This window comes from Lissotriton helveticus, chromosome 6 (assembly GCF_964261635.1).
Source record: "Lissotriton helveticus chromosome 6, aLisHel1.1, whole genome shotgun sequence".
Lineage (NCBI taxonomy): Eukaryota > Metazoa > Chordata > Amphibia > Caudata > Salamandridae > Lissotriton > Lissotriton helveticus.
Genome location: NC_136067.1, coordinates 710316773 through 710344619, shown reverse-complemented (window position 1 = coordinate 710344619; position 27847 = coordinate 710316773). Strand labels below are relative to the sequence as shown.

The window sequence follows — 27847 nt, the reverse complement described above, 5'->3', positions numbered from 1 at the left end:
CCATGCGGGCACTGAATGCTACTAGAATGTACAGGTATAAGCATCAACCGGAATATGGCTACCACCACCAATTGTGCTTGGCAGTTAATTGCAGAGGATTACAAATATTTATTATGTCTGTGAGCTTTCCTACAGCTGGGCACTTGCAGTCCTAATGTCATGAAACATATGTAAAAATTGAAGCACAGTAAAAAACAAAAACATTATCAATTTTCACACCACTATGGAAGGGCCAAAACCTGAAAATATACTTACAAATAACAAACCCAACAAAGGGTGTATAGCCATAGAAAAATCCTTTTTCCATAACCTGAGGGCCATCTGACATGACGACGCCTGCTAAAGTGACCACTATGCCAGATAAGTACATCTGAATGTTTCTCACCCACAACGAGGTTTCTGAACTTTTCAGAACTTTTTCAAAATACACCCCTAAAGAAAGAAAACATTGCAGTTAGTTGGGTATAAATTAACAAAATAATGTGGTAACAGTGCCATTGCAATCATTCACAGTGGGCAAGACTTGCATGATGACCTGGAGCAAGTGCTACCACCAATGCTACTCAAAGCAGAAAACAGAACAGTTTTATAAGACTACCTGGATTCTTGTGCTATCACCTCGAGCCATAGCTGTTGGCACACAAAGGTTACAGGAGTAAAACAGTCATGGAACAGAAAGATACATAGCTTTTCTTGTGCTAAGAAACAACTATCAACTAGGTTCTGCTTGAACTTATTTCTGTCGCTCATCAAAATGGCTCTTTGTTCATGGATTTTTTTTAAATTGGTTTGATAATCAAGCCATCCTGTTTGGTATAATAAAATCTTTCATGAGGCGGGATCATATTATACTTACATAAGAAACGTGTTTTCAATTTAGAGCTTATTTTTTGTACATTATAACTGATGTCAGATTATCACTAGTGAAATTGTTTTTAATAATACGTATTCTCACAAATTCCTTCAAGGAATATTTATCTATCTGGATCTTCTGTTTCACGACACTTGTCGTCTAATGGCCACCAAAGAGTAATCGGTTGTACGAGCAATTGTGCATATTTATGTTTTTATCCGGGGTGGCATCTGAAACCAAGGGGGGTTAGTATGATGAATTCTATCCTCATTATAATTACAACAGTTTCCGGTATGGTAAAAGTTGTGTGCGTATTTTCTATAAAAGTTTCACCGTAATTTGAAAGAATACCCATATGTGAAAAAGCTACAGTACATTGTGGATTGCAGACATTAACATTCTTGCTATCCAGACCTACTCAGTGGTTCTTACAAACTCTTTTCTCAGCTGCAAGTTCTCTTCAGAAATTAGGTTACTGAAGGTTTCTTGAACATTTGGTAGCTATGTTGTGCACTAATTCTTAAGGGGAGTGTGTAACTTTGAACCCCTAGGGTAATGCATCCCTACCACTTCTTATATGAATTATTTTCATTAGCAGACTATATGTGAACACGCCGGATCCTGTGCTAGTTGTAGTTTGTCAGTGAGGTTCTTGAGTAGTTTGGTGCAGACATGGTACCAGAAGTCTAGTCTTATGATTTAAGCAACAGAACCATTCAATCATCCAAGGACCGATACTGTTCAAGCTATCTTTGATGCTGTTTTGACTCTTGGTTGTAAGCCAGTCAGAGGTGCATGTGAGGTTGTCTGTATACGTTGTAACTTTTAGCTGGTTTTGTGCAAAAAATTCAGTTAGTAGCCTTATTTATATTTTGAAGAGCAATGGTGAAATAGCCAACCCCTGAAATATGCTACATACACATCTCTATGAAAATGTGCACGCTCTCTTAAGCTTTGATCAGTTCCTATATTATATTCTAGATCCCCATCCTCTTGTGTCGTGTAGTTCCCACTTTCCAGTACAAACTGCAAGTTTGTTGGGCAACAAACGTACGGATGGTGCCAGACTGATTCTGTGCACCCACACAAGATGTGTCATATTAGAGATCAGCTAGCTCACAGTGCCACTATATGCTACCTAGACCTAGCCAGGAAGCAAATGGTTTGAGCAACCACAGAACATGATAAACCTGAGTCCCCCCAGGGATTGTGGTAACAGATCTAGCACCCTTTCGCTCAGATACTCATGCTGTTTCTCTCAGAGAAGTATACAAGTAATACCCAGAGGGGCGTTTTCAATATTAATTAAACCATTGTGATTCTTGTATAGAATATATGTGCTGCAATGATCAATAGACAGAATCAGATAAAAGTGATTAGCAATATAAGGACAATGAACAGAATGAAAAGTTCCACCATCTTGCTAAAACAATGTATATATACAGGCATATAAAGACCTGTATATATATATATATATATATATATATATATATATATATATATATATATATATATATATATATATATATATATACACATACATACTCAAGAGAGTTTTGTTCTAAATAAACAAACATTTCTGGGTTTAGGCAGAGGAGCATTTGATGTCATTGCAAGGTCACTGCACGCTGAAACATCAGTTCATCTGCCTCCTGATCCCTCTGCAAGGAGGGAGGGTCGTCTCTCAAGATGGCCATCCTTCCTCACAGAGGGATCAGTATGCAGCTGAACTGAGGTTTTAGCGTGTTGTTATCTCCCTATGACTGCAAGTGCTCCTCTGCCTACACCCGGACACATTTATTTATAACAAAAAGCATCCTTGCTGTCAAGCTGAGGCCTTAGTCGGGCCGACATTGTTTAGATCTATTGATAGCTGCGTTGCCTTATGGATGAAAGCAAATAACAACATCTGCACAATATGTGGCAAGACCTTCTATGTGATGTTAAAGGTGTCGTGATAATGTTCTTACTAAGGGGCAGTTGTAAGCAATGTAGTTTCAGAGACACAAATTCTGCATGGTCACACACGCAAATATGTGTTAGAAGTCATCATTTGAAAGAGAAGGCAACTTTGGAAATGTATACATGATGAAATGGCACCGTTTCTCCCCTGGCTTATCTAAGACACACTACAGAATTGGGGTTCTGTGGTCTATGGTGTCTTAGTCTTCTGATAGTTCCAGAAAGTTTAGAGCTGCCTAGTAATCTCCAGCAAGAGTGATGAGAAAGACTTCAGAGTGTGTTCCTCACAGAGGTGTGCATACTAAGTGATTGGCAGTTGCTGAGTAGGCTCCATTTGCCTACATAATGTTACAGCTGTCTTGTAACTTCAGTTTAAAGGATTTTACTCTGGTAAGGATGATTATTGTTGGCCTGCAGTTGACCTTGGATTAAGAATTGTATTATTGAGGCATGGTTGAACTACCCTCTAGTTTCAGAAGACAGGAACGCTTTCCTTGTTAGGTGACTTGTGGATGATATACATCACGCTCAGGACAAGTGTATGAATTGCTTAACTGAGGTGGACGAGTAGGGATACAGCAGAATATTAGGCACTGTGGACGTGTTTGATTAATTTACCAGCTTTTATTATTGTGACTGTTGAGTCGACTTCTTTGTGAGACGCAGAATGAGGGATAGGGGGTGCGATTAGGATAACTTGCTATTGAGTCTCAAATCTTTAATATGGTTTGATTCAAGGAATCCTAGAAAATCTTTGCATTGTTGTGATGTTGTGTTGTTGTATTTCATCTTATCCATCTTTACTGGCCTCTGCCATTCTTGAGAACAATTGATGGACAGAATGCAGAACAATGTCATACATTCACCCAAGTACAGAGATATGGGCGTAAATCCATCGTTTTTTTGCTCACATACCATTCCAGTTTGGACCAAGCCATATGCAAATCCGTCCTGACCGTGCGCCCAATGGGAACAGTCCAGCCCGAAATGCCAGGCTAGGTCCTCCCAGGACTGGATACAGGCATCCTAGTACCGGTTTCGGGCTTTCAGCCCTCATCAGCCAGGATAGCTTGACTCCAGTGGCATGGAGAGCACAGGACTCACGTCTGAGCATACCCGTCTCCCTCGGGGTGACAAATGCAAAAAGAACAATTGATGGACAGAATGCAGAACAATGTCATACATTCACCCCAGTACAGAGATCTGGGCCTAAATCCATCGTTTTTTTGCTCACCATGCCTTTCCAGTTTGAACCCAGCCATATGCAAATCAGTCTTGACCCTGTGCCCCATGGGAATAGTCCAGCCCGAGCTGCCAAGCCAGGTCCTTCCTGGACTGGAAACAAGCATCCAAGGACCGGTTTCGGGCTTTCAGCCCTCATCATCCAGGATAGCTTGACTCCAGTGGCATGGAGAGCACAGGACTCACGTCTGAGCATACCCGTCTCCCTCGGGGTGACAAATGCAAAAAGAACAATTGATGGACAGAATGCAGAACAATGTCATACATTCACCCCAGTACAGAGATCTGGGCCTAATTCCATTGTTTTTTAGCTCACCATGCCATTCCAGTTTGGACCCAGCCATATGCAAATCAGTCTTGACCCTGCGCCCAATGGGAACAGTCCAGCCCTGAACTGCCAGGCCAAAAACGTGACGTGGGTCCCTTGTTCACTGTGCCACTGGATTCAAGCTAGCCTGGCTGATGAAGGGTGACATACCCTGAAACCGGTCCCAGGGTGCTTGTTTCCGGTCCAGGGAGGACCTGGCTTGGAAGTTCGGGTTGGACTGTTCCCATGAAGCACAGGGTCAAGACTGATTTGCATATAGCTGGGTCCAAACTGGGTTGGTGTAGTGGGCAAAAGAACGATGGATTTGACCCAAATCTTTCGACTGGGGGAGAATGTTTGCATTGTGAGCATTTTGTCCATCATTCGTTTGCTGTAACACTTTTCCCCACTAAGTGGGATGGGTATGCCCAGACGTGGGTCCCTTGCTCACTGCACCACTGTGTGGAAAAGTAAATTTTGTCATGTTCTGTGTCCCTACGTGTCATCCATCATATGTTATGTGTGCATGATTAAATATGCATATGCATTCCCCATGTCTGATTAATGACGCAATTACAGTTGTGTCCACCTCTAGTATGCCAGTTTCCAGTCCTCGTGAATAATACGAATATCAGGCCTATGTAAAGCTACGTTGCCACGTTTCTCAGTGTGCACGTTATTCCATTATAAAGTCCCCGTTTCTAGGCCTCAAAAGGGCCCGGACACCAGATTCAGCTCCTGTCTCCTGAAGCCTCGCTGAGGAGGGATACAGCCCCCACCTGTATCCTCGACCCTTCACCTACTCCCTGCCTCGCAGTGCCCGGCCTAGCCTGGCTCAGTCTCTGAGTCTGCCAAGAATATGTTATGATTCCAGTTATCAGTTCAGCCCTCCTTCTCTGCATTCCTAAGCTACTGAACTGCATCAATAGTTTCCGTCATTGTCTAGCCTTCACGTCTCCACGTTAGAGAAATACTGCATTTAATGGTCATTTAATATTCTTCATCACGCACTACATGTAGAATAATGCATGGTCCAGTCTTAGAATCAAGTTAGCCTTTCCCCTCCTAACTTCTAGTTCATATCAACATGTTCCCTAAACATCAGATACTAGATAGGGTTTAGGTACATGTCGCTCCGACCCTCCAGACTTTAGTCTCTGCTCCTAGCACAGAGTTCATAGCCCCCAGCTTCTCCTAGTAATACGTCATTGCCAGTTTGCGCGCACCATCAGGTTAGAGGTCCCGGCTCCTTAGGTAGCCCCCTCCAATGTTTCCGCCCATTCATGACATATTCTGTTACATTTGCATCACATGTCTATGTGCACACCCAGTTACACCCTCTTTAAGCCCTTATCTTTCGCGACTGCTACGCGTCACACCTTCTGCTCCACCCACTGCTACGCCTACTGCAATGTAATGCTATGTGTTTGCGTTATGTATATATGCCCATGTATTGTTATTAAAAGTCAGCGCGCTCATCCCAGATCCAGCCCCAGCAGCTGCTGGGCCCTGTCATCCTATTCCTATGCAGGTTGTCCTGTTCCTGTCCTTATGCTAATAAACCTGCGAAACTCCTACTACCTCGAATCTTGACTCTTATTTATTGAGCTATCTGTTATGATATATGTCTAGTCAAAAATAGGGTATTATTTATTTATTTACCACAACTGGATTCAAGCTGGCCTGGCTGATGAAGGGTGACATACCCTGAAACCGGTCCCAGGATGCTTGTTTCCAGTCCAGGGAGGACCTGGCTTGGCAGTTCGGTCTGGACTGTTCCATAAGGCACAGGGTCAAGACTGATTTGCATATGGCTGGGTCCAAACTGGGGTGGCGTAGTGGGCAAAAGAATGATGGATTTAACCGAGATCTTTTGACTGGGGGAGAAGATTTGCATTGTCAGCATTCCGTCCATCATTTGTTTCCTGTAACACGTTCTTGAATGGGCAGCTGCTTCTGTTTGAATTGTGTCATTATCATTTTAAGTGTCATCTCGTTCTCTTGAGCATATCACATTTTTTGGTGCAGCATTTGTTGAGTGTTTTGATCCTTTGATTGTTTTTTAATTTCATCAAGTGTATTGGTTATGTTGTGGTGAAGATCTTCAAGGCAGGGCTGGGTTAATGACGTCCATTGTCTTTGAGTATAAATACTTACACATAGCCTTGAAGTGTGGTTTATCTATTTAGTGTCATTGTCTGCACCAAATAAGCAAAGGTCCTGCTCAGCTGCATGTGTGCAGTGTAAGCTACATGTTTAGGGGACTGCAGATGATCCATGAGTAGTCAGACCACAGCTGGGGTTTTCTGTCAGAATATTTACTTTAATGCTGTATGAGTTAGCTGGGCCCAGTGTGAGACATGTCATGTAGGGCCCCTCAACGGTCTGTTTAGGTTCACAATTTCAGTATTTTGTGAGTGATCTTTCACCGTTGTTATTGAATGGGAATGACACCTGAAAGTTGTACAGTTTTGCTCCCATGCTCTCAGTGCCTGATTGAATGTATCTGGTTTCCTGGGTATATGATTGTGGCCCTAATATCACACTAATGTAGCATGTGCGAAGAGGTCTAGGTCTATCTCTTAGCATTAGTAAGGTCCAGGACACTGTCCTGAGACCTAGAGAGGCATCGCAAGGGCGTCCTCATTTGGAGAGAGTGAACTACTGCCCCTGTTAAGGGTTTAGCACAGAGTGGTGATGGCTGTGTACTATATGTTATGAATCCATAGCTCTGACCAAACCTTTTACTCTATCAATGGAGGGTAGGTATACTAGCCCACTTGTGTAAAGTTATACTTCTTTTTTGCTTTACCAGTTCCTAGCTCTGACACACTGCAGCTGGGTTGTACAGGTATATTCTGTGTGGTACATGTATGGTGTATGTGTAAGTCAGAGTAATGGAAGCCTATAAGATCCATTTTGGATACTCTAGGCCTGGCCTTTGCATAAGATGGAGGTGAGGTGGTTTTCACTGACAACAGAAGTTTAATTCTGACATTCCTGCAATGGGAGGGTTTACGACCTAGACAATAAAGAGAGGAGAGCTGAGGTAGAGCTCCTTTGCAAATTCCATTAGACATTTTACTTGGCAAGGAGCTGCTTATTAGTCTTCTTGAGCACTGCCATTTGGTGGAATGTAGGAGTGAGAGTTGGGACTGCAGACTCTGCTGTGCAGTGAGGAAAACCTTTAGGTGTGAGGTTAGCACTTTTGTCTTTAACATTTTAACTCCTTCAGTCGGCGGATGACAGCCAGGTGCAGAAACCTCACACCTCTTTGTGGTCTGTTGTGGGTGCTCTATGCCAGAGACTACGTTGATATGAGAGACATCACTCCACACAAAGGGTGTGCCTGGGAGGACCCTTAAAAGCAGAACGATATCAAAAAGATATGAAGCTGAGGAGTGTATACATAACTACTGTCTGTTTTTGGTGTATAAAAGTGGGAACTCATTATTCCACTTATTGTTACATTTCCAAATCTATAGTCATCAAAGAATAGAGTGATTTGCAGAATACCCAGCTGTGTTACCAAAGATGGCCTACAAGCCTCCTTCCAAGAGGTGAGGGGACATAATCTGAGTCTGGATCCCTTGTTGGAAGATCTGTGTACTTGTCCTGAAAGCCCTAGAAACAGCTTGACTGCTAAGAGAGGGAAAGAGAGTGTAAGAGTCGGACAAACCTTCAGGAGACGTGAAATACAGCATGCCATGGATGTCTGTGGGGGCACCCAGAAGAGGGTTGCGCTTACCTGATATATACTTACAATTTGGTTATAAAGGCATGCGTGCTAATAACTGCGTGGTAATGGCAATGCTTGGTAAAGGCATTGCGTGGTGAAGGACGCGTGGTAAAATCATGCGTTGTATTCACACACTAATGACATACGGTTACAGCAGTACAAGTCTTTCTGACACATGCGTAACATGGGCACACAACACAAATAACACACAATGGTCATAAGAAGTGCAAACTTACCCAGAACACACAGCAGATCCATTATGTTCTACAAACATACACCCACAAAAATTAAAGCAGTAGTGCTAGCTTCACACCCCAGTCCACCACACACGGCCTCCCACCAGAACAGAAAATACAAACTAGACATTGTGTTGTATGCAGTAAACAAATTTGTTATCTACCACGCTGCACGGTAGAATTAATCGGGCAACAGGAAGCAAGACTTTTCATTACGATTCAGAAAAGTGGTGATGATCAGAGTGTCTGAATTAAGCAGACCACTCTTACCCAGTCCAAAGATCAGGGCTTGATCCATCACCGTTATTTAGCTCACTGCCCCATCCCAGCTCAGAACCTGGCTATATGCAAATTAGTCTGTCCCTGGCCCAGTGCATCATGGGAACAGGGCAGACCAAACTACCAAGCCAATTCTTCACCAGAAAGGAGACAAGCTACCGGGGACCGGTTTCTGGCATTTCAGCCTCGTCGGCCCGGCTTGCTTGAATCCTGATGGAGCAGTGAGCAAGGGACTCATGTCTGAGTATACCCTGCCACACCTATAGTGGCCAAAAACGATTCAGAAAAGGGGGTGGTGATGAACAGAGTGTCTGAATTAAGCAGACCACTCTTACCCAGTCCAAAGATCAGGGCTTGATCCATCACCGTTATTTAGCTCACTGCCCCATCCCAGCTCAGAACCTGGCTATATGCATATTAGTCTGTCCCTGGCCCAGTGCATCATGGGAACAGGGCAGACCAAACTACCAAGCCAATTCTTCACCAGAAAGGAGACAAGCTACCAGGGACCGGTTTCTGGCATTTCAACCTCGTCGGCCCGGCTTGCTTGAATCCTGATGGAGCAGTGAGCAAGGGACTCATGTCTGAGTATACCCTGCCACACCTATAGTGGCCAAAAACGATTCAGAAAAGGGGGTGGTGATGAACAGAGTGTCTGAATTAAGCAGACCACTCTTACCCAGTCCAAAGATCAGGGCTTGATCCATCACCGTTATTTAGCTCACTGCCCCATCCCAGCTCAGAACCTGGCTATATGCAAATTAGTCTGTCCCTGGCCCAGTGCATCATGGGAACAGGGCAGACCAAACTACCAAGCCAATTCTTCACCAGAAAGGAGACAAGCTACCGGGGACCGGTTTCTGGCATTTCAGCCTCGTCGGCCCGGCTTGCTTGAATCCTGATGGAGCAGTGAGCAAGGGACTCATGTCTGAGTATACCCTGCCACACCTATAGTGGCCAAAAACGATTCTGCTTAATTCAGAAACTCTGTCCATCACCACCCCTTGTTGTTAAAAAAAAAAAAAGACTTTTCATTACAGCTGGAGTTTAAAAACCACTAGCTGGAAAGGGGGCACATTTAAAAAAAATAATATAGAGGATACCTGCAACTCTGAGATCATCATCATATGCTCTACGGACCTATTGTTCGAATTAACAGCTCCCATTGATTCAGTTTCTGTCTTTTGTTTTATGTTTTCTTTTTAAGGTGGTATCATAGGCTGATAACCTACAAGGAAAGGGCTTGAATCATAGTAAAGCGATTAAGAGTTTACTCTTTTGAGACTGATGAGAAGTATATCATCGATGTCGATATTCACACCTGCTATCACGTTAAACAGTGATTTGTAATTTAATAACTTAAAAAAAATTCTTTTTACAGATTTTAAGAGTTGTATATTTTAATTATTTCGATTTGGCTAATCAACACTGTGACTAATGTATTTTTTTCAGTTTCTCTTACCAAGGTCAGGGTTGATTAGTTTTCTCTTGTAGAATCTACTTTTGTTTATGTTGATATGGTTTTTATTAAGTAACCAATAAATAACTCTATAGCAACAGCTTGTTTCTACAAGATAATACTGCTCTACACCTACATCTACTCATTAGTGATAGCGAACAGGACGCCCTGCCTGTAAATGTATTGATTAGTGAGAGGGAGTAACTAGGCCAGTGCGTGTCAGAATTTCCTCTTAGAGTTCTAAGAACATATCAGCCCAAGGTCCGGATGCAAACCGGCACTCAAGAGAAATAAGCCAAAAACTGCACAGCCACTAGGTGACTAGCCTTCCCCATGGTTCACCCTCCAGGTAAGGCAATAAGGGTAAACCCACAAACACAGACAGGCATCAGTGCACGAGAATGTAATTTAAGAATTGCAGAATCTCTTCAACGACTGCTTTCAAACTGGAAGCCAAAAGATTCCTAATGAACACGTTTTTACCTTAACTTGGGCTAGGATCACTTGCTCGAAATCATATTTCTAGAACCCATTGTGCATTCGTGTGATGCTGCTCTTCTTTACCGCATTGTGTGTCCCCCTTCGTAGCAGCCCGTTATATTCATGTTTATCATATTACTCTTATATATTCACTTGTCTGGGAAACTTGCGAGTATTCCTGTTGTGTATTCCTACTTGATTAAAAAAAAAAAAAATCTTTTTATTGTTTTCCCACACAAACAACAAACATGAGAATGGCTGAGCATGTCTAAGCATGTCTACATAAACCAGGTCCTCCAATACAGTCAAGGAATTACATGACACTTATCCCCACTGCCCGGGAGGGTTAACTAACCGAAAACATCTCAAGTGTCCCAGAGTCCCCTACCAGAATCAGCGACCAGGGCAGGTACAGGACAATTGCACAAAGCCATATATCCCTGCCATAATGCTCCATGCATCAGATCCATTCACATTCCACCCCCAACTCCCCCTCCCTGTGCCCTCCCCCCCCGCCGGCGCGCCAACTAAGAGGCTATGTGTGATAAAATTCCAAATCCATTCAATGATGGGGTCCATACCAGTCATCAGTTTTACATCGTTATTAAGTATAATCACTATTATGGAAGCATGAGGATGCTACTCGTGCTTCCCATTGTCATCTAGATAGTTATTTTACTAGTCCTCATCCCCAGTTAGAGCACTCATCTCTGACTCAGATTCTACATCTACCACCTTCAGTTCGGTAACAAGGGCCTCCCACGCTCGCGCCGCCTCTAGTGCTTTGTCATTGTGTGACCTATGTGCCTGCTGTAAACACACAGTGTCCTCGCTGCTCGCCCACGTGAGAAATGTAGCCCTCCATCTAAGGTAGTTGGGCCCTGCTGCGGCTTTCCAATGGGACGTAATATCTCTCTTGGCAAGCAGCAAGCCCAAGCATTTACTTGTCAATTTTGTCTTGCTAGTATGCGGAAACCAATGTAACAAGCAGGTCCCCTTATCCGTAGTAATCTGTTGTTCCGTCACCCTACAAAGCAAATCGACTACCTCTTTCCAGTATGTGCCCAGTTGTGGGCAATCCCACAGCATGTGCATCAGGTCCCAGTCCCCAACCTACATCTGGGGCATTGAGCAGTATCTACCTGGAAATATTGGTTAATTTTTGCTGGTGTAAGATATGCTCTGTGCAAAATGAAAAAATTGAATCAATTGGAATCTGGCGTTTCTGGTGCCCTTCCACGCCCTCTTAAGGATGTGTGACCAGGCCGAGTCGGGTATCTCTTTGTCTATATCTGCCGCCCACTGCACTTGCAGCTTCTATAATGGCGTCAGCCCCTCACCAAGCATGCGCCTATATAAGCAGGTGATCGCCTTATAAGTGCCCGCTGCCATCACTACATATTCGCATGCCTCGCTTACTGGCGGCTCCGAAAGGCCAGTGCCCCAATGTTTTTGGATTGCAGCAAATAGAGCCGCATGTATTAAAAAATGGACCCGTGGGAGCCCAAAACTCTCCTGCAACGCGCTATAGGGCAATAGCATGCCATCTCCAAACAAGTCCCCTACCATCTGTAACCCTAACATCTCCCACTCTGCAAGGACAGACCAGTCCCACCCGTGCGGCAGTGCCGTACACATTCCCAGTGGTATCTCTGGGGCATAGGGTCGCTGCACACCAATTCTATTGTGGTATCGCTTCCAACAATGTCTCAAAGCGCTTTCCTGAACCGATAGTCCGTCAGCCCGTAGCTTTTGTTGTAGCACCACATATGATAGTACATGCAGCGGCACATCTGGTTCGAATTCCCGTTCCGGTCCCTGAAATTCCTGTGCCACTGCTTGAGTAAAGCCCTGGAATTGTGCAGCCAGATAATATAGCTCAAAGTCGGGGACAACGAGGCCCCCCTCAGCTCTCGGCCGTATCAGGTTATCCAATGTAGCGTCTTCCCGTCCCCCAGATGAAGTCTCCCACCGCCGAACGGAGCTGCCGAAATAGCACGACAGGTATTCGTATAGGTAAGGTCCGCAAAAAATATAGCAGCCAAGAAAGTGCCACCATTTTCAGCAGTGCAACCCGACCCGCCACCTACAACAGCAAGGTTCCCCAGAACTGCATACTGCTCTTAAGACCCCTTATTGCTCTGCCTACATTACCCTCAAGTAGGTCCTCCTGGGTATGATACACATGCGTCCCCAAATAGGGGAGGCATCAGGGCTCCCACGCTACGTCAGACAAATGCACAGGCTGGGCACATGCTCTAGTTACGGGAAATACACAAGTCTTTCCCAGTTGACTCGCAAGCCTGAGATATCTCGGCGGAGCAGGTCCTGCGCTCCCTCCAGTGCCCCTCCAGCATTTTTCAAGAAGAGCAAAAGATCATCTGCTTACAGCGAGATATAGTGTATCCGGCCGCAAAGCCTCAGGCCTTGGAACTCCCTGCCCATTCTGGCTCGCGTCACCAGAGGTTCGATGGTAAGGGCAAATAACAACGGGGAAAGTGGGCAGTCCTGTCTGGTGCCACGCCCTACCGGGTATGAGGAGGAAAGGACCCTACCCACTCTCACCCTGGCACTCGCCGAGGCATACAAAATTTCAGTCCAGCGGACATATCCCTGCCCGAGTCCGAAGGCTCTCATGATCGAAAACAAATACGGCCACTCCAAGCTGTCAAATGCTTTTGCGATGTCCACCGAGAGGACTATTGCTTGATCTTCCTCGCCATATATGTATCAGCCTGCGTACGCTGCCAGCAGTGTTGCGAGCAGGGATGAAGCCAGCCTGATCAGGGTGAACCAACCGTGTCATAAAGGGGAGGAGTCGAGTAGCGAGCACCCGACTTAAAATCTTATAATCAGTGGTGAGCATAGATAACGGGCGGTACGCTGCCGGGTCCATAGGGTCCTTCCCCGATTTAAGGAGGGGAATAATAACGGCCTCCCTAGTCAAGGTCGGCAGCACTCCCAACCGCTTGGCTTCTTTATACATTGACAGCAATCTAGGAGCCAGGACATCAATATAAGTCGAATAGAACTCGATGGGTAGCCCATCACTACCCGGAGTTTTGTTGCGCGCCAACTGTTTAATGGCGCAACGAATATCAGCAATCGAGATATCCTGTCCGAGGGAATCTGCCTGTTCCGCCTCCACGGTAGGCAGCTCCAAGTCACCCAAGAACGCCTGTATGTCCCTCTCCCCAGTTTGCAAGTGGCTCGTATATAAATCAGCATAGAAAGAATGAAACCGATCATTTATTTGATGTTGCGTATATTCCAGTCTCCCCGACGGGGAGGTCAGCGCTAGCACAGGGACGCATCTAGGGAGGGGGTTGGCCAACCATGCCAGCAAGGAGCCCACCTTATCCCGTTCAGCATGCGCACGGACCAAATAAGCTCTGTGGTCAAAGCACCGTAAGCGGTCCAAAACCACTGCCACCGCCTCCCTCGAGGTCCGGACCGTGTCTCGCGCCTCAGGGTTAGTGGAGTGGGCACGCTCAGCTTCCCTAAGGGACGTTTCCGCAGCCTCTATTTCTTGCAGTAAGAGCTTCCTCACTCCCACCCATTTAGTGATGCAAACCCCTCGGGTCACCACCTTGACCGCGTCCCACTCCAAGGCCGTTGTCGTAGCTGTGCCTTCATTGTCCGCAAAGTATGTCTCAATCCCCCCACCCAGCTCGGCGCGGAAGACAGGATCATCCAACAGCTCCGGGCGCAACCTCCAGGTCGGGATAGCAGAGCGCTGCGCAGTCCAGCAAAAACTCACTAGCAGTGGATTGTGGTACGAGATGGTGCGCGATAAATACTCACTATTAGCTACCATAGCAGCCAGACCGGGCCTACACAAAACCGCGTCAAGCCGCACATGCAGATCGTGTAAAGCAGAGAAGTAAGAGTAATCCCGTTCAGCCAGGTGTTGTGCTCGCCACACATCCACAAAACCCCAATGATCCTGCCATTGGGCCCTAATCTTTGCTAGCCTATGAATTGGGGCACCTGGTAGCGGCGGGTGGGATCTATCCATGACCACATCTACGATAGAATTAAAGTCTCCACCCATCAATACCGGGCTTGTAAAGTAAACCGCCAGGGCGTCAGATAAATGCTCAAAAAAGGGCGCCTGCTCCACGTTAGGGGCATAAATACTGCAGAGGGTCACCTCCGGTTCATGTAGGCGCCCCTTAACCGCCACATGGCGGCCCTCTGAGTCTATTAGCTGATCAGTCACCTGAAAGGGGACCCCAGCTCTAACCCAGATCAACACCCCTCGCGCGAAAGCTGAATAAGTGGTGTAATGAAGCTGCCCCCGCCACCTGCGCTGCAGCGCCAGCCCCTCTGCCCCAGTCAAGTGTGTTTCCTGTAGAAGTGCTATCTGCACGCCCCTGCGCACCAAGTAGGAATGGACTTTATATCTGCGCTGCATGGAGTGCAATCCCCGCATGTTCCAAGTCACACATTTCACATCAGGTAATGGACCCATAGTACAGGCACGAAAAACTCAAGAACTCTTCATTTCGCCCTAGACGCGCCGGCAGGTGTCTCCCCCACTTCAAACCAGTCCCTACTCCCAACAAACCCGCCCCACCCGCAATATCACCCTCCCCCCAGGAACAGGCACTAACGTAGTGATTCCCATCCAAACCAACCCAACTTTTGCCTCAAACGGTGCTAAGGCTGTCTAACTGGGGACCATCCGGTGGGGGCTGGATAGAGCCTAGCAAGTAACCCGTAGATAGTCAATGCAACACCCAATTACCGCCTCAAGAGTCCCCCAAGAACCATAACAATCCCACTGCCCCTCCCTGCAGAATTCCACGTTCCCCGTCTACTTAGGCATTGCACTGGTACCTCCGTAACCCAAAAAATATCTAGACAGCTTCACAGTGAGCCCACCCCAATATTTAATTTTCCACATCCAGTCATACCAGACCCCCCACACCCATGCAGGACACAGAGTTTACTCATCCAGCAGTCCATAAGCCGTTCCCGGTATAATCAGCGGCAGATGTACACTGTCTGATGCCAAAGAGTCCGGCTCCGATTGACCCTTGTCAGTATCCACGTCTGAGCCTCTCGGCGAAGTCATCAGCAACTCTCCAGATATCGCCGTTACCGCTTCCAGTGCCCCTCTGTGCTCCAACTCTGTTTGTGAGGTCGAAGGTTTCCGCAATCCCCGGCGTCGGCGTCCTATACGTTGTGATCTACGGGGCTGGGACTCCGCAGCCAACTCCTGTGCTTCCCGTTCAGGTCCATCCTTGCCAGCTCTGTAGGATTCCAGCCAAGCCCACGCATCTTCCGGCGTGTCTTGAAAGTAGGTTTTCCCATCCATGACTATGCGCAATTTGGCCGGGAAGAACAGGGAGAATTGGATCCCCTCTACTCGCAGTTCCTTCTTGACTGCCTGGAAGGACGTGCGGCACCGCTGAGTTTCAAAGGAATAGTCTGAGAACAGTGACCTTACTATTACTGACCTGGAATGGGCCGTCCGTACGAGCCTTCTGAAGAAGCAAATCTCTGTCTCTGAAATGCAACAGGCGCGCCACCACCGGCCGGGGAGGGCGCCCCAGCTGAGAAGGTCTTGTAGGGACACGGTGCGCGCGTTCCAGAGTAATGAAGGCAGATAAACCCTCGGGGGCCACCACCGTTCTCAACCAGTCATCCAGGTAGCCCACCATGTCGGATCCCTCTGTCTTTTCCGGTAGGCCCACCACTGGGCTGTTGTTTCGCCTGTTCCTCCCTTCCGCGTCCTCAGCGCGATTTTCCAGCACTGCGATCCGGTCCAAAGCACCTGCCACCTTTGGAGCCAGTGCAGTCTGTGCTGGCGCAATCTCCTGAACCGCTTCCTTCACGTGTTTCACCCTGTCCAATAATTTCGAGTGATAAGCTCGCAGAAGGCCCAGCCCCGTCGCCACCTGCGCAATGTCCTGCTGTAGGGCAGTGCGAGAGTCCGCAATGGCTGCCAGGATCTTATCGAGTTGTTGCTGCAGCCCCGGTTCTTGAGATAATCCATGCGTTTCCTGCTCAACCTGTGGTAGGGACTCTGCGTCAGAGGGCTGGGGGTCCTCCTCCTTTCTCCCTCGAGGCTTGCCCATAGTGTCGGTTGCTAGAATCCACTCAAAGGGCCCGCACCGTTGGAGTGTCCGAAATATAGCAGACGGGTATGAGGGGCAATTAACAGGCCAAAGGATTCAAAGAAGCGTCCCTCTGCCACTCAACCCGTCCCCCGCTAATTACACCCCTATCCGCCCCACCAGTCATTGTCTCTATCTCCCTGCGCCATCAGTGTAGATCCCGGCAGAGCAACAGCAGCAGGCCCACTCAATCCAAAGGCCACCCGAGCTTGTAGGCAGCGCCTCCCTCAGTAGCTCAAAGTATAGTGACTTATGGTTGCACAACAGGCCCCCATTGTCGCAGTGGTCCAACAGCCAGCCCGCTGCAGAGCCGCCAGGGTACGTCATCGCCACTCCCCGTGATGTTCCCCATTTCAACAGTTTGCTCCAAGCGTGGATCCGCACAATGGAACGGAGTCCAGTTCCACCCGGGTATGGGCCTCCCCGCCGCCACCCAAGTCTTCTCTGCCTCCTCGTGGCTCACCCCAACGCCTCCGGGCCGTGCCACTCTCACCTCTCTGTGGCTGTCAGCAAGGGGTCCAGCTACTAGTCGCTATCCTCCGGTTCTCTGCTCTTGACTCCCCAGTATCCGCCGGCCTGCACTATTCAGGCCTGGGTCAGCCAGCTCTCGCTCCGCGGCCTGCCCCCGGGTCCCAGGTGCCGCCTCAATGGCCTCCGGTACTCTGGATTGTTCTCAGGGAGGGGGCCGGGGCCTCCGCAGAAATAGTCTGAGCCCCCGCTGTGCGGTCGCAGCCGCGGCCTGCACTGGAGCGCCTGACAATGCGGGCCACCACCTGCACCACAGCCACTAATCCCACTGCACCCCAGACGCCGTCTCCCATCTGGGGCCGATCCGCTCCGCGATACAGGCCGGCGCAGCAGGTCTCAGCGCAGCAGGTCTCAGCGCGGCGGTCCCGGAACTTCAAACAAGGCGGATCTTCTCCGCTGCCACAGCGGTTCTCCGCTGCTTGCTGCTTGTGCTAAGGCACCTTGCAACCCAGACCAATGCGCAGCGCTCTTCACTCGTGGTGCGGTTCAGGAGCCTCCCGATGATGTGGCGCCACCATTTTGAGGCCACCGACTGCCATCTGCTCAGCCCGGGGGACCTCTCCGATATCCCGAAGTACGCCTTCTTATGAGGCGAACACACTCCGGGCTAGCTCCCCTCCGGTTCCCCGTCCCCAGTTGGTACGTGGGGGGCCTTAGGGGTCGATATTTCAGGAGAAATGCGAGGTTCCTTAGCGGAGATCGGCGCTCACGCTGCTCTCTGCCTCGGCATCCAAGCCACACCCCTTGTGTATTTTTACTTGATGTCGATATTGGATCGATGGTCTTCTTTTCCACATTGTGTACCCCCTTTCATAACCTGCTACATACCTGTTTATTGTACTACTCTCCTTCATTCTTTTGTCTGAATTATGCGATTATTTGTCTGGGATTTATGCGATTATTCCTGTTGTGTATCCTTACTTGTTGTTGATATTGGATTTATGTCCTTCCTTCCTTCCTTCCTTTTTAAAGCGCTCTGATATCCTTCAGGATCTTGTTTGCGTGATATAAAACTTTATAAATAAATAATGCGCCGAGAGGCCAAGTAAGTGGCGATCGCTGTGGTATACAAACTTTTAACCATTTTAAGAATTCCAAATGTTCTTGAGAAGGGAGGCCCTGGTTAACTAGACAGGGACACAGGTAAAGAAAGACAAGGGAACGGGAGGGGTGGAGGTGCTGGTAGCGGAAGGTAAATCACCAGTTTAGGGCTGATTCCGTGTAGCACAAGTGGACAGATTTCCCTATTTTAACTTGATCAAGACCACAAGTTAAAACCCTTATTCTGGGACTACACGGATGATCAACACAGCATCCTGACATCCAAATCAACTTAAACGTGCTCAGTAATAAAATAAGCCTCCTACTCTGTGCGCACACACCCACTCACGTAAACACTCCACTTCCACCAAGGAATATACAGTTGTACCCTGTACAGCATGAATTACACAGAGACACCAGCAGGTGAAATAACGTAAAGTTTCTTACCTGTCGGTGTAGTTTTGCAGCTTGGAAAATGTTCGGCATTCACATGCTGTGCTTTACTCCACCATCTAGTGGTTGGGTCTGGAATTCTCAGCTTGAACTTTTTGCTCTTTTACTCTTTTTGTTGTTGGTGGGCGTCCTCGGACCTCCATTTGGTGTCCCCTTTTGATGTCGCTGCGCTTCCTCCGGAAGCTCTCACCTCTGGTCGCCATCTTCAGATTCTTGGAGGAGATGGGGGGGTTCGCTTGTGAATCCAGAAAATTCTTCAAGCTGCAAAACTACACCATCAGGTAAGAAACTATACATATTGCGGCATGAATCTTTTCTGGATTCATATGCTGTGCATTGATTTTGTAGCAGTTTGTTACTTCAACAGTGGTTGAGTTGAAGAGGAGCATTAACTGAAAACAGATGTTGTAAGACCCTGTGTCCTATTTGTGCTTACACGTTCATCTGAATTTCTACACAGTAGCGTCTTGTGAACGTATGTACTGATGACCAAGTAATTGCCATACAAATGTATTCTAATGGAGTATTTGCTGGGAACGCAATGGTTGCTACTTTCTTTCTTGTTGAATGTGCACCAGGAATCTTTTGTAATGTCTGTCCTGCGGTCTTATTGCATAGTTGAATAGTTTGAGCTATCCATCTTGCAATTGTGTTCTTTGTAACTGGCCTTCCTATAAAACTATTCGCAAATGACACAAAGAGCTGTTTCGTCTTTCTGTCCGCTTTTATTCTTTCTTTGTAATACATTACCGCACAGCTTGTATCTACAGTGTGTAATATCCTTTATGCGTGTGTCCTTGCTGTTTGAAAAAATCTTGGTATTTGTATACTCTGGTTCATCTGGAACTATGATGTAACCTTTGGCATAAACTGTGGGTCGGTTCTCCGACAATTCTGTCCTTGTGTACCTGGAAATAAGGTTCTTGTAAGGTGAGTGCTTGTAATTCACAAACTCTACATAGTGAGGTAATGGCCACTAAAAATGCAATTTTTAGAGTACACATCTGCAATGTAGCCTTGTGTAAAGGTTCAGACGGTGCTTTTATCAGTTGGGTGAGCACTACATTTAAGTTACATCTGGGTGCTGGTCCCTTTTTTGGAGGTGCAATTCTCTTTGCTCCTTCTAGAAATTGCTTAATAACAGATGCTGTAAAGAAACTTCTCCTAATGTTGCCTCTTGCGTATGCCACTATTGCTGCAAAATGTACCTTTAAGGATGCATCAGTCAGTTTACATTCCATAAGATGTTAAATATTAACAGTATCTTATCGGGGGAGGAGCCTAGCCTGCAGCCATGATGGCCGCCTAATCCTTCGGCTCCGCCGACCTTCTCGCTTCCCTCCCGCCCCGCGACCTATCCTGGCATTGGTCCTGATCCTGCGTGCTGTTTTCGGGCGCGGGAGGTGATCCCGACTCCGCTGGTGTGTTTCTTCCGTCGCTCCATGCGGCAACAGCGGCTGGGCGCCCTCGCCTTCTCCCGGACGCTGCCTGGTGTGGACGGGTCTTTGTTCTCCGGGTGCGGCCGCCATCGCACGCAACAACAGCGGCCGCTGTACTTGGCACCGGACCAGCCGACGGAGTGCAGTGACTGCATTCCGTGTTTTCCATCTCACGCTCTGCCCCTTTATGCGAAGGGGATACATTGGCGGCGATTGCGACAATGTTACACCGCCCGGGCTCCTGTAAGCCTTTGTGCGCCTCTGATCTCGTTAAGTGATGCAGAGGGAGCCATTTTGAAGTCGGAGCTATCGGAGCTCGTTTTTCATGGTCCCGGGCTATAGTTGGTGACATGGCTGCTACAGTCGCCGCGCTTACGCCTGCTTGGTGTGACATGGGCGGTGAGCCCCTCGTCCCCCCGGACCGATGGTTTTCTGCAGTGTGCGGGCGTGGTGCACAGTGTGGGGATGGTACCATGGACGGCCAGTCTTGTGGGCGGCTCCAGGTTTCCGAGCCCCGTGTGAGTAGCTCTGTTGCATCCTTCCCTCCTGAGGCGCCAGTGCAGATTACGGACATTCTGAGTGCCCTGGATGATCTTCATACTGCTTTGTGTACCACGGCCTGTGACCTAGGGCGCAGTCTGGATGCTGTTCTCTCTATTGTGACTTTGCCTGCCCACGCACATTTGCGACTGCGTGGCTCTGGGCCTCATCCTGTACCTGACTCCTGTGGACTGCCCGCCCAGATGTGCACGGGGGTGCCGGTGGTCTGCGCTCTCGATGCCCCCTTGATGCGGCCCGCGACGGGGGGTCCGCAGTCTGATGTCGGGGTGCTTGCTCAGTGTGTGGGGCCTCGTCCACGGACGCCATCTTTGGACACTCCATTCTTGGTGATTAGAGGCACTTCCTATGCTCTTCTGCGGCTGCTGGTGCCGCCCGGGCCGGGCGGGCTGTTCCAGGGTGGTGTTAACCTTTTTATCGCTGGTGCACGTAAGACATTGTTTTGGACAGACTTTATTGGATGGCGCTCTGATTTACTGGGATCGCACGGTTTGTTTGTTCCGCTCAAGATGACTCTGGTGCTGCTGGACCACGTCGACGCTTTGGATCGCAGGGGACAGGGCTGAACCTTCCCTCTCAATCACCGTGATGCCGTAAAACTGTTGGGACTTGAGATGGTGAACGGTACTGTGAAGCTGGACTTGGTCGTAATGCCGGGCGGCGGGGGGTGGGGTGGGGGTGTCTCCTCATGTGCTTATACTGTTGTTGCTCGTGCCGCTGGGGTGTTGATTGATAGCCGGGGATGTAATGCATTCTGTTTGTGTTGATGATGGGGTCTGGGGTTGGGAGGCCTGAGTATTGAATTCCGAGAGTGGGTTCGTTTCTCTCCTCCTCCATTCTTTTATATAATCTTTTATATAAATTTCCCTACTGTGGGGCAGTTCCTGGGCGACAGGCACGCTGTTAGTGGGTTTGGCCGTAGCCATTACAGGGGTGCAGGGTGGTGGGTGTGGGGGGGTTTGTTATTTTAGTTTGTTTTGTTCTATGGTCCCTATCGCTCTTTTCCGGCTTTGGGAGGGTTCTTTCCTCTTAGTGGGGTAGGCTGTTTCGGGTCCTTACAACCTTTGTTTTATGTTTCATCGGATCTTTGCTTCTTGTCCCTGGGATGGGCTTTCTGGGTTTACGCTTCCCACTGTTATTGTGTGAATTGCTGCCTATTGCTCCTGTATAGTTTTTGCATGTATAGCCCACCATTATTTATATATGGGGCACGCCCCTCTTGCCGCGTTTCTTTTGGGGCTCTAAATGTGCGGTGTCTACTCCTTCCTGTTGCAGCCCCCTCGCTCCCTTTTGCTTTAAAAATGTAAAACCTCCTCTCCTGAGTTGCGCGCCCCACTGTCGTTTTTGGCGTCCTTTTCAATATCCTGATTGTATATTGATATGTGGTTCTCTATTATTCTCGTCTATTTTTGCGGCCGGCCATGATGGTTGTGGGCCTGCGCATGTATCTCCTGTTTTTTGTCTCAATAAAGGTTTTCAAAAAAAAAAACAGTATCTTATCACTTGTGTTCCTTTTTAATAAACCTTCTTTAAGACACCAAAGTGAATATATTTTTCATTTAGCTATATAAAACTTTCTAGTCAATGTTTTCCTTGCTTCTCTTAGGACAGACATTATATTTTCTGGTAACTTTAAATGTCCAAATTCTAGGACTTCAGGAGCCACGCTGCCAGGCTTTGTGTTAAGGGTGAAGCACCCTTCCTTCTAGCATAGACAGCAGATCTGGTCTGTTTGCATTTTGTGAACATTCCCCTGGGATAGTTCTATTCGTTCGGAGAACCATGTTTGCCTCACCCACTTTGGTGCAATTAGTATCAGGGTCATGCTGCTGATCTTGCATTTGTTGATCACTCTGTGAATTAGTATTATTTGGGAAAAGTGTATGCAAATCTCTATAACCATTCTATCAAGAGTGCATTTCCCAAGGACTGTTGGCAATGTTATCTGGAGGCAAAGCTTCAGCTTTTTGCATTCTGTAGACTAGCACATAGGTCTATTTCGGGTGCCCCCCGCTTTTGAGTACTGTTTGGTTCATTTCCCATTTATGAGAAGATGAAGCCTGTCTGCTTAGTCTGTCTGCTGCAACATTGTCTTTTCCTGGTAGGTAAGATTTCTATCTTCCTTTGAATTGACCAGTTGCAGAGCTCAGGGCTAACCATGACAGTGGTAGAAACTGCCACCCTGCTTGTTTATGTAAAACATGGTGGTTGATTTGTCCATTTGGATCAAAATTGTATTTCCCCAAAGCTCTCTGAAAGGCTTTTAAGGCTAGGAACATGTTCTTTAGTTCCAGGATGTTGATGCGTTGTACTTCCACCTGCTCCTTCCAAACTCCCCTTACTTTGAAATTGTTCATGAGTGCACTCCATCCCATCTCTGAGGCATCTGTTGTTATAGTCACTATTAGAGCTGGTTTTGTAAATGTTCTCCCCTGGGTTATATTTTATCTGATCATGCTACCTCTTCTTCTATTTTATGTGTGACAACCACTAGATCTTCCCAGCTCCCTATGGCCTTTGACCATTGGTCCTGCAGCCATTATTGAAAATATCTCATGTGTAGTCTTGTGTTTAAGTTAAAGAGATGCAGGCAGCAATCATTCCTAGTAGCTTCCCCACCGTCCTCATTGTCAGAGCTTGCCCCTTCCGGTACAGCTGTGTTTCCTTCAATATTGCCAGTGTTATCTTCTCGTTGGTGAATACTTTCCCTTGATTTGAATTTATTCTAGCCCCCTAGAAAATCTCCTCTTGTTCTGGTTCTGAATATGACTTCTCCATGTTTAATGAGACCCCTAGCTGGTATAGACTCTTCATTATTTGCAGAATGTGATCTTTGCATTTCTTGTGCGAGTTTGCCCTTACCAGACAGTTGTCTAGGTGGGGTTAAATGTGTATGCCTTGTCTTAGCAAGGTGTGCTGCTACTACTCTTAAGCACTTTGTGATGACTATTGGTGCTGATTTTATTAAAAAAGTGAGCATTTCGAACTGATATTGTCATTGGTGTATCACAAATCTGAGGAATCGCTTGTGGCCCGTGTTCATGTGAATGTGTAAATAAGCGTCCTTTAAGTGTATTGTTGCCATGTAATCCCCGACTTGTAGTTGTGGTATTACCTTTTGCATGGTTATCATTTTGCATTTTTGTGTTTTTATAAACTTGTTCAAAAACCTCTGGTCTAGTATTAGGCGTCAAGTTCCATCTACCTTTTGGATAAGGAAATATGTTAAATAAATTCCCTTGTTTATTGCAATCTTTGGCACAAATGCCAATTCATCTTTTGCCAACATTTCCTCTACTTCCTTGAGTAGACATGTTGTTTCCTCCTTTGAAAGGGCCTTTCTCCTTGGACCCTTGTCTGGAGGTGTCTTGTCTAATTCTATGCAATATCTGTATTGTATTATATTAAAAACCCATTTGTCTGAAGTGATCCTCCTCCACTCCTGAAGTGAGTTTTTGAGTCTGCCTCCTACTGTTGTTGCATGTTGGAGTTCTTGATGTTCTATTTTTGCAGCTTGGGTTGTTTTTAGGTCTCGTAGCAATAACAGCGCGTAAGCGCTGTCTCGCCAGAGATCTTTTGTTACGGACTGTGCTTCCCAGGAGACAGCCCCTGGCTGCGTGCATCTCGCAAAACGCGATCGGCGCAGGCCACGCGCGCGCGAACGCGCTCGCCGTGGTTGTCTCCTGGGAAGCGCAAACAGACAGGCACACCTCCCCCTGCACGCATGCGCACACACATACACAAGCACACATACACGCACGGAGAGACTTCCCTCCGCCGTCGCACACACACACGCACACATACAGGCATCCCCCCCTTCCCCGCTCACCGGCACTCCGGACTTGTGCAGCCTCCGACCGCGGGGCTCTCCCTCGGGCATGGGAGCCCCGCGTCACCACTGCTCCTCCAGGCACTCCGTGGGCACGGGCTTCACAAAACGGAAGTCCCGCCCCACGATAGGTTTCGTTTTGCGTGCGCACGTCTTCTTAGGAGTGGGCTTCGTGCACAAGACGGAAGTCCCGCCCCCACCAAAGGTTAGTTTTATGTACATGTATTTCTATTGTAGGGGTTTCTGTTGTACTTGTGAGATCCACATGTATGTCCATTTCGCTTTGTGTTGGAAAGCAAACAGTTTATCACAACTCTGCGCCACTTTCTGTGACTTTGCACGACTGCAAAGTCCCACCAAACTTGCCCCTTGGTGTGCACCGTTACCAGAGGCTTTGCACCAATCTCTCTAGACCCGCCCCGAGAGGATCCAGAGCCTTCCCATGGGGAGGAGGGGGAGGGCGGTGAACCGCCAGCAACACCGTGCGCTAAATTGGCCACTGATGGGCTAAAATGAGATAATTATGACCGAGAAAAGCCCAGGTCCGCGTGCGTGATCCGGCGAGGCCGGGTCGATCGCTGCTGAGATGGACGGGCTAATAGCGCCCCGCTGCGCCTAGCGCCTCGTGCCCTTCACAGCTCAGAGCGCTGCGCGGGGGGGGCGCACCGGAGCCACTTAACCCGCATCAATGCCAGCCCTGATGGGGCGAAAATGGGAAAAGAGGCGGCCGCGCCGGCCGGGGCCCCGCTCACTTAACGCGCTGGTTTCATTACAGAGAATCTAAGGGATCAATGAGCGGGGGGGCCACGGGGGGGCGCCAGGCCTTAACTGGGTGTCAGGAACGGCATTAAATAAAGATTGTCAACTCGCAGGAGCCGGCCTGTTTGCTGACGGCCCAAGATTGAATTGTTAGTTAAAATTGGGTCTGAGCGGCGGCGGCGGCAGAGTCGGGGGCCCCCGGGACCCCCGTATTTGCCGCCGGATCAAAGGCCTCGGCGCAGGACTTGTCAATTTGTAGGTTGTAAATCTTCCAGCCCTAAACAGCCGGTCCGAGGGGCCCCGCCGGGGACGGGGCTATTTATACCGAGAAGGATTGATTTCTGTTTACCTTCAGTTCCATCTGATGCTGAGCAACATATAAAAGGCGTTTTTAGGTCTGTGAGCAACAGCACTCTTGCACACACTCAAACTGCTCACCAATTCAAAGTATGCTAAAAATGTTATGCAACGCATTGTCATACACAATGCCAATAACTCAAACTTTAATGCTGCGAGACCTATTGCATTGCAAATGCTTGTTTGCTTTGTCACTGCACACCTGGATCTCATTAGAGAATCTATTGCAATGTTTGTTGAATCACTTATTTGCAGGAGGAGCTCCTCCCCTTTGAGGTTGTCCTCTTCTATGTGGGCGTCTGCAAAAGGACTTTCTTCCCTGCTGGTACTTCCAACCTTGTTGTTGTTGTTTTGACTGACTTTGTCCCTTATATGTTTTATTGGTAATTTGATGGGAGGCTCTTAGATGGAAAGTGCCCCTTCTTGTGGATATTTGAGGTAGAGAACCTGCATATTACCCCTGAGTCGCATTAACTGCTGTTTCATTGTCCCTTTTAAACTGATTAAGAGTCTCATCTACTGCACTCCTGAATAGTTGTTCTCCATTAAATGGTGCATTTAGAATATTAGTTTGTACTTCGGGTTTGAAACCTAAAATTCGTAACCAGGCATGTCCTCTTTCTATGATACCCAACATTATCTGTCTGTTTGATGTGTCAGCTGCATCCAGTGCATATTTGTTGCTTGAGTTGGTGATGTTTTTGGCACCTTCTACAAGGTGTGCTGCCCTCTTTTGCTACTGTTCAGACAGAAGTCTCATCAACTCCCCTATTTCTTACCAATGTTGATATGTGCGACAGTTGAGCAATGCATTTGGATTTGCAATGCACCATTGATTTGCTGCACTTCTGCCCACCTTCCGGCCCATGAGGTCCATCCTCCAACTCTCTTTTTTTGGAGAAGGCACTGTTGTGCTTGGGAGGTTCTCTCTTTTCCTGGCAGTTAATACTATTTTCAAATCTGCTGGGACTGTACCTTTAATGTAGATTGGATCTTTGGCAGAGTGATTGTATTTCTTCTATGTTTTAGGAATAACTTCCCTACATGTTGCAGGTTCCTTAAAAGCCTCCTTTCCTTGATGCAACATACTTGGCAGCATAGCCATAAATTGGTGTCCTGATTGTGTAGGTAGGAGAGTTTCTAAAAACAAACATGATTGAGGTTTCTCCTCCTCTAGCTGGACCCCATACCTGTCTGCTGCTTATTTATTACTTGGTTGTACACCTCAATATCATCAGGTGGTGATGGCCTTGAAGGATTAATATCCAAACCCTCTTCTGGGGAATCAGTTTCAAGGTCTTGCCATTGTGTCTCTTGGTATTATGAAGCCTCAGAACCCTGGTAATGTTATTTCCCCTCCTCTTCATAGAAGATTTCTTCTTCCAGATCTTTTTGAGGTACAGGAGTTAATGGTGGCTCTGTTTCTTTGACATTTTTGTCTCCTTGACCCTTTGCTGTTGAGGTCTTTGAAGGGATTCGAAATTCTTTCAGACTTTAATCAATCAAATCCTTTCTTCTTTTGTAGAAGAATCTCCATTTCAGTCTCGAGCCGTCTCTTCTTCCTCTCTATCTTGGCCGCTTGTTGTCCAGCGTTGAGATTTTCGGCCTTTCTCTTCGATGACGAAGAGTCTTATGAAGACATCGTGGCCAGGAGACTGTCTTTCAGATTTTGATCTCTCTAGTTTCGACAACGCGTCTTTTCCTTGACCGTCCTTTGACGTCTTGGATTTTTTGGGGTCCTTACCGCTGCAGCATCCTTTTCAAAGGATCCAAAGGTACTTGCCTCTCTGGTCGCGACTGCGGTCGTGAAGTGTTTTATGCTGAAACTCCCTTTGAGCTTTTTGAGTCAGATTTTTACGACTCTTGTAAGTTCTTTGAGGACAATGGTTCTCTTGGTTCAGGATGTCTTCTTGCCCCTTCGTGCGTCAATGTCCATGATGTGGATGTTAGCCTCCGTATCCCCTTCTGGTCCTTTGGCGACATTGTCCTCTTTGTTGCTTGAGAGTCCCAAGTCTCATAGAGAGGGTGGGGGATGTTGGCTCTGAACGTTGTAGCGGGCCCTGCTCTGCTGCTCTCTTACCCTCAGAATCTCCGGGATAAACGCTGAGCAGGCGTTGCAGTTTTCACTTCTGTGGTCTACCAGCAGGCAGAGGTTGCACACTGGGTGTTGGTCTGGGCAAACTTATGATGTCAGTTCTTGC

The 27847-nt window shown here is 47.5% G+C and overlaps 1 protein-coding gene across 2 annotated transcripts in view; it reads right to left on the bottom strand.

The window, feature by feature from the left end:
- The window catches only part of SLC35A1 (solute carrier family 35 member A1), a 416391-nt gene that overhangs the window by 209729 nt on the left and 178815 nt on the right, over nt 1–27847 (bottom strand). For both annotated transcript variants that reach the window (XM_078648192.1, XM_078648193.1), the window contains exon 6: nt 256–432. In XM_078648192.1, coding sequence (XP_078504318.1) covers nt 256–432 — 177 coding nt within the window. The remainder of the gene's footprint in view (nt 1–255; nt 433–27847) is intronic.